Below are 12,017 nucleotides of genomic sequence, written 5' to 3' on the forward strand. Positions count from 1 at the left end.
TTCCCTTATTATTGTCTTTTCTGTGGCTTGTTAGACATTTCACTGGTGGAGTCTTGAGCTAGTAATGAGCTTCAATCGGAATCAACCACAAATATTGGGTAGCAAAGATGATAAGACCGTGGTTTAAGATGAATTAAAAATTGTTATCAACTACTGAAGGAACTTTCTCCTTTACAGGTATGGAAAATTGAAACTTGGCTCAAGATCTATGTATGAAAAGAGCCTTAAAAAAACCTACCTTAGATGACTGTAACTGTAGCCCCTCTAGACATTACCCTGACAATAAAATATAACTTAAAAAAGCCTTCAGTAGTTTGAAAATAACTTCACTGTGTAGTACCAGTGAATGTAAATTACAACTGTTCAGATTGACCATAAAACCAAAACAGATGCTGGAATAGCTTGAGGGTTGAACTCTTCTTTGAAGTATAGATATTGCTGTAATCACCAGGAATTTCTGCATATTTCTGGAGACATAAAGATGATATGCATGGACAGAAGCAGCTTAGTTTCCTGAAACCTTGACTCCTAAATGAGAGTTCCTAAACATCGTCTCTAGACATGATTTGCAATTTGGCTACTTTAAAGAGAAGTAAAATAAAGCTGAAGACCACCAACCAACATTGAACTTCAGTGCCTCTAATTTAGGTTCCAAATGAGAAAATTATTGTCCTGGTTTCATCAAAGAAGATAAAAATACATTGGAAAAAATACATTGGGAGGGTGTCAGAAGCATTACAAAATACTTGAAGGACTTTGCCAACTGTCAGAATAAACTCACTTCCAAATACTCTGAATATCTCAGCAGATCTAACTTTGCCACATTGTATTAATCAAGTATATAAAAGCAGTTTATGTTTTTTGTATGTTAACAATGGAGTTCAAGGCCAGATGCTAGTAGTAATCCTAGCTATTCAGGAAGTTAGATTAGAGGTTACTGGTTCGAAGCCAGCCCAGGTAGGAAAGTCCATGAGTCTTATCCCCCCCAAAATCACTCAAAAGCCAGAAATGGCACTGCAGTTCAAAGTGTAGACTGCAGGGTAGCAGTCAGGCTATGCTCAGAGCTCAGGGACAAGCCCCTTGACTGATATGAATGAATAAATAAATAAATAAATACACACATAAATACATAAATAAATACATAAATAAATATAAAACTAATGCCTAAAATAGTCATAAAATAATCACTTTCTGTGTTACATGAAATTTCTTGAAATAGATTGGAAGATGCAAGTTAGTCATTTTTATGCCAGTCCTAGGGTTTGAACTCAGGGCATGGGCACTGTCCTTGAGCTTTCTGAAGGCTAGCACTCTTCCACTTGAGCCACAGCACCACTTCTGGCTTTCTCTGTATATGTGATACTGAGGAATCAAAGCCAGGGCTTCGTGCATGGTAGGTAAGTGCTCCACCAATACATTCCTGCCCCCGCCCCCCCTTCTTTTTTTGCTTTAACTTTTTTTCCCAGTCCTGGGGCTTGAACTCAGGGCCCAGACACTATCCTTGAGCTTTCTCAAGGCTAGAGTCACAGAGCCACTCCCTGGCTTTTTTTTTCTTTTCTGTGTATGTAGTACCAAGGAATCAAACACGGGGCTTTGTGTTTAGTTGTAGAAGACATTACAAAAGATACGTTTTGATGTTGACTTTGAAAACTAACTTCTACAGATCATCCACCACACTTCTGAATTGGTTCCTTTTCTACAGCGAGAGTGGCAGACTCTGATGTGCTATTTATCACAGTGGTTTCTCCTTTCTGAGCTCACTGATAAATCTTCACTTCTCAGGGTCCTTTCCACTTAGATGAGGTCAGATGCCTGTGTTCCTGCCACTTGCACGTGAGCAGAAGTGAAGTGGCCCTAACTCATAGGAATGGATGCTATGTTATGACTCTACATACGTCTTCATTCACCTCTGGATGAGGGTTGACATCCAGGGAAACTGCAAGCCACTCCTTGAAGGTGACACTGCAGCTCCTTGAGTATTAAGTTTGAGGAATGTCACCCATCAACCAGGAACATTTTCTGTGTGCTTAATGTAAGCAGTAAATTTGCATGGTGTTAATCCACTGAGATTTTGCAGTATTGGAGAGCAAAACCTTTAAAAATATATATAGTAATAGGAAGGAAATGATCTGTTGCCTGAATTTTTCCATTTTAACCTTTGTACTGCTAGACTTCTCTTTTCCTCCAAGAATATTAAACATTGTCAATAATGTTGTGAATAATGATCATGATCTCTATGAAGACAAGACTGAGTTTTTGGTAATGACCAGTTGTGTTCCTTCTTATTAGTGAAAATTGCTGCCCTGAGATTTAAGAGATCAAGAAATTGAACCTAGAATCTTCTTATTCAGAAAAAGAAAGACTATCCCTATGCTGGGTGCTGGGGGTTCACGCCTGTAATCCTAGCTACGCAGGAGTCTGAGATCTGAAGATAGCTGTTTGAAGCCAATCTAGGCAGGAAAGTCTGTGAGACTCTTATCTCCAGTTAATCACCAACAAACAAAAATCAGAAGTGGAGCTGTGTAGTAGAATATTACCCTTGGGCAAAACAGCTCAGAAATAGCTCCCATGCTCTGAGTTCAAGCACCAAACTAGCAAAGAAAAATAATAAAATAATAATAACAGATTGCCCTGTATAGTGGTAGAGAAGAAACACTCACTCGGTCATGCAGGTAACATCATTCTCTGTTTAAAAAATATATTCTATTTTTAAAATTTATTAACTAGATGTTTACCTTAGATTTTTAATTATACTAAGCTTTCCACTCATCAGAGTCTTTCCTAGGAAAGGCTAGGAAAATCATTGTGAGGTATGAACCCCAAACCTAACACTTGAATCCATGTAAAACCCAACTAATGTGCATCAAAGACAACCTTGATCACTGGCTCTGAATATAAACTTCAGAAACAATAGAAAAGAGACATGCTATACTAAAAAGATGAAGCAGAGGCAAGGAACAGTGGTGTAGTGGTGAGCGGAGAAATGGTAGGTTGTGCTGCTGCCAACAAATCTGAACACCCCTCATAGCTTGCTCCTCGGAGAGAAGTAAGGAGGAACAATTTTATCACTTACTGATAGTGGACATCGTTCACCTGTTTCCTTCCTGCTTTCTTCCTTCCTCTCTCCCTCCCTCCTTCCTTCTTCTCTTCCTCCTTCCCCCTTCCTTTCTAGACTTTCACCTATCTTCATCCTATTATTCATTGTCCTTCCTTCTAGCCTATTTCCACTTCTTCATCACCCTCTTTGTTTACCTCCCCTGTTGCAATTAATATACTATTTGGACTTCCTGCCACTCAGAGTCCACCTGGCAAAATGAAAAAGAAAATTGGGATTTGGACTTAGATCCAGCTCTGCCATTCGAGTACAATTTTAAGCTTCCTTTGACCCTTCCCAATTCATTCCTTTTGGCCATTTCTATAAATTATTCTAAACAAAATCATATTAAGTGAAGTAAGCCAAGCCCAAATGAACATAGACTCAATGGTTTCCCTCATTTGTAATAATTAGCATACATAGGACTTTCCTAGCTGAGGATCACAATAGCTCAAAAGCTGTGCACCTAAGGTCATATAGGATGAGACTCAATGAAATGAACTCTAGGATATGAAACAAGAGGTTTTATCTTGTGTGATTGTTATTCTAAATGTACTATGCTATTTCTTTTCTCTTTTTTTGCTCTTATGGTTAATCCCATGTTGTTACCGTAACTGACTGTTACTTGGTACATTGTATATACATTTATTTGTTTATTTGAAATAGGAAAGGGAAGGGAGGGAAACAAGATGATTGGAAAGGGCTGGAGGGAAGGAAATGGGACAAGAACATGAGAAGGAGTATCAATGTGCAAGAAGTAATGCACCTACTACCTGATGAATGTAACTATAACCCCTCTACATATTATCCTGAAAATACAAAAAAAAATCTTACTGTCTTTAGTGCCAAGGCTGGCTTTGAGCCATGATCCTCAGATCTCAACCTCCTGAGTAGCAAGGATTACAGGCATGATCCATCATGCCCAGCCAAATTTATTAATGTATTAATTAATTTATTTATTTATGCCAGTCATGGAGCTTGACTCAGGGTCAGAGCACTGTCCTTGGGCTTTCTCAAGGCTAGAGCTCTACTACTTGAGCCACAGCACCACTTCTGACTTTTTTCTATCTATGTGGTACCAAGGAATCAAATCCACGTCCTTACCACTAGGCTAAACTCCCAATCCCCAAATTTTTAGTAAGAAGAAATATTATGCAGTGGTTATTTTCAAGAAGTGGAAGTATATTGTTAGTCTTATTGAATTCTTCTATGATTTAATAAAATGAGAATTAGTGAGGTCCAGCAAAAAAGGAAGATATTAAGTTGTAAATTGAATCTACTAAGGCATCAGGAATTCTGAATGCCAAGTAACACTGTCAATAAAATTGTATTTATCTCCAGGAACCAGAGCAGGCAAGTAATCCTGTTTGTATTGGATCTAGCTTGGGTGCCTTTCTGTTTCGTTGGGGTAGAAGTCATTGGTCTTGATGGTTGTGCCCTAAACTGTGAGACTTTGGCTTTTATTGGGGTCTCTGACATTTCTCTAGACACAGTAGTAAACTTGTTTGCAAAAATGAAGAAAAATTAACTGAGGGAAAACAATTACTTTTCTTGACTTTACAAGTAGTTTTACCTTTACATCTCCAAACATTGCTGGTAGGTTGTGTGTTTTTGTTCCTAAGTCCAGGTGATAGAGAACATCTTCATCCATAGTATCCAGGTGAGGATTTTTAACATGTACAAACCTTTTCCTGGGGAAACACGAACACATACATAGGGAGTAAAGAATTTGGAAAGAAAGTACACAGAAGGTAAGGGGTATTGGATTACATCTGTTCCTACTGCTGGCCAAAATATTAAGCATAAAACTTCTTATATTATTAAATGCAGTACAATAATGATAATAAGTAGCTAACATTTGCTGTGTTCTAACCATGTGCCAGGCATAGAACTCAGCCATATAGTATGAAGCTAATTGAAAGGACCTCCAGGATATTGAAACAAAAGCCATATAACGAATGACTGTTGTCCTCAATGTACTATGTTATCTCTCATCTCCTTTGCTGTCCCTTGGTTATCTCATATTGGTATAGTATCTCACTTTGTTATCTGATATATTGAATTTATTTTTATTTGGTTATTTGAAATTTGATAGGAAAGGGCGGAAAAACCAAGATGGGGGTGGAGGGGAGGGTAATGGGTACCAAGACATGTGAAAGGGTATCAATGTATGTGAATTAATGCACCTTCTATCTGGCAAATATCATGTAACCCTTTTATTAATTACAATAAAAAATACAAAAATAAAAAAATCTATACATTTCATGAAAACTCCATAAAATAAATACTTCAACTCATTTGATCTCATAAACACTCTGTTACAAAAGTGATATCAGTCACCTGATTTAAAGTGAGAAGCCAAGACTTACAGAAATCTTGCTATATCATGCTTCCAGAAAATTTACAGTCCTCCCAATTAGCTTCATAGTATCCCTAGAGGTCTTTCTCTGAATAGCAGGATGCGTAATATAATGTACTGGATTCCAGAGTAAAACCACCTGGGTTTTGTTACCAGTTTAAAGAAATATACTAATGTACAACCATGGGTACATTATCTTTGTTATTTTTTTCATTTGCTCATCTGTGAAATGGGTATAGTGAATAATTTTGATTCTGAGTCATGAATTAGAATTTGTAAAGGCTGATTATCACTCAGTGGTACAGACTTTGCAATATATACACAGGCCTTGTGTAATACCTCTTCACCACTTAATTTTTAGTCATAACGAATTATCTGCCCTGTACCACAGTGAGTCAATACATCTGTGCTAAGAATAATCTGGAACTTCTTCACTCTTTTCCTCCCATTTTTTACTTATCAAGTTCCTGCTCATTCTTCAAAGTCCACTTCAAGTTATCACCTCTTCCCTGAGGACTTTTCCAAGATATATACAAAATATACAATATGTATGCAAAATATACAAAATATACAGTCAACTTAAGTACACTTAAATGGGAGAAAATAGAAAATATGGTGTGTATATATATAATTAATAGACTACTCTTCAGTATTTACTAAAAAAAGAGAATATTCCCTCTGAATTCAATGTTATTTTCCCCTTACTATGTTTCTAAAGAATTTGTTTTATATCAGTGCCATTAAATAACATTTCACATTATCATAGCTAATTTCTGTCTTCCCAGAAAGATTCTAAATTCCCTACACAAGCTGTCTCATAATTTTCTTTAATCCCTAAATTTTAAACAAATCCCATTTGTTAAGTTAGGTTTAACTGCTCAAAGTACAGAAAAATACTATTAATTTCTTCCTCAAAAATAGGTATAAAAGATTCTTACTCAAAGTCTTAGTGAATACATTCTTAGATTCTCAGAGTTAGGCTTTTAGAGAAAGCTCATATTAAGATAGTCCTGTGCCTACACTCAAACCAATATGGTTGTTGGTTATATTCTCTTGTATTGATTCAGATAAGTGAATATAAGTATATATATATCTTAAATATAAATGTGTATTATGGAAAATAGTACAAATACTCCTTAAAAAAACTAAAGTAGGGGCCGGGAGTTTGGCCTAGTGGTTAAAGTGCTTGCCTAGCATGCATGAAGACCCGGGTTCGATTCCTCGGTACCACATACATAGAAAAAAGCCGGAAGTGGTGCTGAGGCGCAAGTGGTAGAGCTCTAGCCTTGAGAAAGTCCAAGGACAGTGCTCAGGCCCTGAGCTCAAGCCCAGGACTGGCAAAAAAAAAAAAAAAAAAAACTAAAGTAGGGGGTGGAGGGGAGGGTAACGGGTACCAAGACATGTGAAAGGGTATCAATGTATGTGAATTAATGCACCTTCTATCTGACAAATATCATGTAACCCTTTTATTAATTACAATAAAAAATAAAAAAAATTAAAGTAGAACTATCTTAGTGTATATCAAAGGGAATTAAAATTAACATATGAAAGATATCTTTGCATTACTATGCTCATTTCTGCATTATTCAGTATAACTTAAAATTAACCTGAGTATACTTAAATGGATAAATATAGAAAATGTGGTATTTTAATGAAAGGAATACTACTCATTGCTTTTTAAAAAAGGAAATTTGGCCATAGATAACAACATGAATGGAACTAGAAGAAAGTATGCTAAGTACAATATTCCAGGAAAGAATGACAAATAATCTGTGCTTTCTCTTATATATGGGATGGGGGAGAAGAAACAGAGGAGAATGGTGATTGCCAGAGGCTAAGAGTTGTGGGAGGGACAAAGGGAAGATACCTAGTAGAAGCAACCAAATCTCATCAGATTGGAGGAGTAAGTTTCAGTGATTTACCACTTCATAGTAACTGTTTGGCTTGGATAAATGGAGAATTTTGTAAAATGCTGACATGGTGGCAAGACATTTCACATAACACTCAGCAAATCGGGGGACCTCAAAGAAAATCCTTAAAGCCTCATAAAGATTAATGCTCTATTATGTTCTGCTAACCTGAGGCAGGAATTGGAGCTAAATGCGCAGGCAGCTTCAGCAGATTTATGTCTACCCCAGAGATGAATAACACCCACAGTATTTCAGAAGTGAATTCTATGTAAAGTCCATTACAAAGCATATGAAATCATTTCATAATACTCTACAACACAACTGAGTCTGCCTGGGGCAGAGAAGCCTCTTTAATTATTCCTCAGAAATAGCCCATAGACATGGAATTAAAAGGTTGTACTCTGCCGAGGCCAACCCGCAGCAAACCAGAGTTCGCAGATTGGGGTTCCTGAAATAGGGGACAAGGACTAGGAAGAAAAAGAAGAGAGACAGACACACCGGGTCCGGGATGTCCGCAGTCCAGGCAAAGACTGCCGAGACTGCCGCGTTTATTTTCCACTCCCCCTTCTTCCCTCCTCCTCTCCCAGGGAACCTCCAGGTGTTACATTCATATGGTAATTCTCAGGTCATTTACATAGAATAGGGCCAGAAAGCAATAAGACAATATAGCCATCATCTGATGCAAGTCAAGGTACAGTTTGATTCCACTCTGGCTCCCAACAGTACTCCATAGTTAATTCAAGCTGAACTTTGACTTTGTGCTCACTCCTGCAGGTCGGCTAAACTTTTGCATATTTTTGGTAACTTCTTTTGCCCCATTTCCTTAAATGAATCCTCTCCTCAATACCATACCAAATCAAGAACTAAGGACTGAAAATGTTATTGGAAAGCAGTTTTGAATTTTGCTTTCATTTGTATTTTGAACTTATTTCAAGGATATTATGAGTAAGCCTAAGAAATTTGTGTTACTATATGAGTATCTCACATAAAATCCAAGAAAACTTCCCTCTGATAAAAAAAAATAAAGATGTAACAGGAAAGAAAGCCCAAAATCAAAGTTACTCACCCGTTGTATGCATTCTTGTCAGGTATCATGGATCTATTGGAGGCAGGTAAAATGGAAGCCATACTTTGAAGTATACTATTAGGAAAGTGAAATATTGGAATTTACTATCTAATTATAGTTGGAGTCACAATAATGTTAGAATTGTACCCTCCTTTAAGATTTGTATTTTCTTCTGAAATTGTTTGCAAGAGTTCTGGTCATTTAAAATATTGTTCCTCGTATGTCCTTTTATACTACGTGTACCTCTTTAAGCATCATTCCCCACCTTCTCTGTGAAGGTGTGGCACCCTATCTCTCTACCAGGTTGGTTAACTTGTTAATAGTTTATAAGAGCACTTTCCCCTTCCATCTGCCTTTGGTGTGGGCAATGCCCTTTGTCATTATTCACACCGGCCTCATCAAAATATCTCCCAAAATGTGTCCAGGACATGTGAGAACTTTCTGTTCTCAAACACTTCATTTTCACATCCCTTTCCACCTCTGTCCACTTGATTTCTTTCTCGCTCTTTTTGTCATCACAAATAAGCGAAACAGCCAAGCTCAGGCCCTCACAGTGCCCCTTCATCTGAACTTTGCCCATTCCAGTTCACAAACATGGTGTGATAGCTAAACAAAGCTTGTTTTCCAGGGTCTATTAAGGTAGTTAAATGCTGGATTGCCTCTTAAATCGACTAACCTGTGTGCTGGAGTGTTAACCTGCTATTTTCAGAAAAAGTCTATGTGAAGAGATCTGCAGTTTTTCTTTCACTTTTCATGTAGTGGAGATGAATATGGAAGACACTAGAAGACCTTCATCCTCATCCTTTTTTCTCTTGGCCTCTGTGGTAAACAACTCAAGTTTTATGCTAGTGAAAACTTCATGAACTTGGTATTATGACTTTCAAGAAAATTTGAAGCTAAAATGTTCACAAGGGCCAAATAGAAACAAATAGAAGACATTTTACTGGGCATGAATTTTTCTTTAAGAATGTGCATAACAAGCTAGGCACTGGTGGCCAGTACCTGTGATCCCAGCTATTCAGGAGGCTGAGATCTAAGAAATTTGGTTCAAATCCAGCACAGACAAACAAATATGAGAGACTTATCTCCATTTAGCTAGCAAAAAGACATTTGTGGCTCAAGTGTTAGCCTTAAGTGAAAATGCCAAGTGAAAACACTCAGGCCCTAAGTTTAAGTCCCATTATACCCACAAGAAAAGATTTTGCTTAACAGTCAGCAAACACCTGCTCATTTCTTCTAGAGGTCCTCTGTTCTAGGTTGATTCTCTTTCAGTGGCAATTATTCTTGGAAATCTCCACAAATTTGACTCTGGCATCTTTTAATCCGCTATGTCTAGACAGCAGTTTTCGGAATGGGAAGGAAAGAAAATAGGGAAGCCTATGTTGGGAATGAGTGTAGAATGAATCTTACCGCTGCCCAAGATATCAAAGATCATGGACAAAACGTATACTGGAAAACCTGGAGGCCAGATAAGCCTGAATGTGCATGCTGCCTTTGCGTATCGGGACAGTGGTTCTTGTTTGTTGTTAATAATAATACGGATGTCTTTTCATTTCTTGACACCTTCTAGCTGGTTTACCTGCTGCCCTTTTCCAATAATCACTGGCATTTTCAAATTCCCATGCCTACTGGCCCCTGGGCTCATCCTGCTTCTATTTGACATTTCATGCACATGTCTCCATTTATCTGTAGGGAGTAATGAGGAAGACCACCAAATTCCAATTTGGCATTTAGTACTGCCTCTGACAGATGAAAGTGTTAGCTAATTGGGTAAGTGTTAGGTAATTAATAAATCTAATGATTTAATTAGACTAATTAGCATGCCTGCTTTTAATACAGATTCTGTCTCCAATGACTTTGGTCACTAATGGTGTGGGGTAAGAGCCACTATGATGTCTGGACTTCACACCACATGCCCCTCATGGAGCGTGCCATCCACATTTGGGAGAAATGTGGACTTGTGTTGTAGAATCTATGAGTGTAGAGTACTCATTCCTGTCTTCCAAGCAGTCTACCCAGTGTTCTAGTCTTCTGAAGACTCCATCCTACTCTTATAGTTCATTGCTTTTTTTGGATTTACTTGTTTGTTGTTGTTTGCAAGTTTTATTTTTGTTTGTAGATTATATGTATTACAAAAGGCCAGTCCCCCTACCAAAAATTAGGAAAACCATTTTGTTTTTTACAAGCATGCATGCAGGAGTGCCCAAGGGCAACTCAGGTTCTGGGCTGAGTATTTTGTCAACAAGGGCTGGGTGCCAGCAGAGCCCTGTGACACAACACAGCCAGTGGTATGAGATGAGGACCCGTGCCAGCGCCATCCCTCGCTCAAGGATCTGCAGGATACACACTTCCCAGGTCAGTGAAAAAATGCCTCACTGCCCATCAGTTTCCTCATTTTCTTATTCTTGCTCCCATGGCAGTTTACTATCTCCCTTAAGCCAGCCTCTGCCTCTCTACTGCAGCTGGAGGACATTAGGCTTCTCCCAGTTACCACAATGTCTGCTGAGGATGTGAGCCATCAATGTGTGGACTAAGGGCAGCAGCCACCCCCAGAAGCAGGGAGTGACACAGCTAGGAGCTCAGAGCACCCAGCACCTTACACAAGGGCCCAGACATCCATCTGTGCTAGACACGGCTTAACCTGGAGACTATAGAGGGAAAGGCGATGATGTCTGCCCTAACGAATCTTATACTCCACTGGGAAAGGGGTCAGGGTGAATGATGGAGGACAGCCACTGGGAAAGTGAAAAGGAGAGATACCAAAGCCAGATGTGGGGTGCAGGAAGTTTCTTGGAGATGTGATGCTGTGGGTAGCAGCTGCTACTGCTGTTTATCCTCCTCCTCTTCCTCTGTCCCCTCTTCTCCTTTCTGATCCTCCTCCTCCCTTCCACTTTCTCCTCCTTCCCCTTCCCCCTCCCCCTCCTCTCACTCCTTCACCCCTTCTTCTCCTTCTTTGGTTGTACTGAGGGTTGACCCTAGGCCACTTGCTAGACAAGACATGCACCAGTCCTTTTGTTTTCACCTTATTTTGTTTTTGGGATAAGATCTTGCTAAACTATCTCTGGCTGACCTCAAATTCTGAGTTTTCCTGCTTCTACATCCTAGCAGAAGGGTGGGGCAACTATGAGGAACTCTGCACTGGCACAGGGAACACTGAGGAAAATAGAGAGATAATAGAAAGCATTGTCACAGTTAGAGAGCCACTAGTGGGTAGCTCTCTGTGGTTTCTATTCCCAAGTGTTTCCATTAGAACATCACAAGCCCAGGTGGCTTTTAGTTTTTGAAATTTCTGCCACTTAAAAAAAATAAAAGGCCCAAATAGGGTTCACTGATTATAATACAGGTAAAGTGCATTTACACTTAAATAATTTATCTCTGAACTAGTTTAATAATGTAACTTTGCTATGCACAAGACATTGCTGGATTGATTAAAAAAATCACACAGTAAACACAAGTTTAAAGGCACCTTAATTTTCTTCCCCATATTTTAGCTCAATCAATGAGTATACGCATATATGCCAGATGCTGGTCACTTGCAAATGATAGCTACCCACAACTACTTGGGAGGCTGAGACAGGAAAATCACAG

At 38.7% G+C, this 12,017-nt stretch overlaps 1 protein-coding gene across 2 annotated transcripts in view; it reads right to left on the minus strand.

The window, feature by feature from the left end:
• Upp2 (uridine phosphorylase 2) overlaps positions 1 to 8,642 on the minus strand; it is a 29,780-nt gene extending 21,138 nt beyond the window's left edge. For both annotated transcript variants that reach the window (XM_090342802.1, XM_090342801.1), the window contains exons 1-2: positions 8,430 to 8,642; positions 4,668 to 4,785 (exon numbers count right to left, since the gene is read on the minus strand). In XM_090342802.1, coding sequence (XP_090198928.1) covers positions 4,668 to 4,785; positions 8,430 to 8,491 — 180 coding nt within the window. In that variant the 5' untranslated portion in view covers positions 8,492 to 8,642. The remainder of the gene's footprint in view (positions 1 to 4,667; positions 4,786 to 8,429) is intronic.
• Between the last annotated feature and the right edge of the window lie 3,375 nt (positions 8,643 to 12,017).

This window comes from Megascapheus bottae, chromosome 12, assembly GCF_031878675.1.
Source record: "Megascapheus bottae isolate mThoBot1 chromosome 12, mThoBot2.hap1, whole genome shotgun sequence".
Lineage (NCBI taxonomy): Eukaryota > Metazoa > Chordata > Mammalia > Rodentia > Geomyidae > Megascapheus > Megascapheus bottae.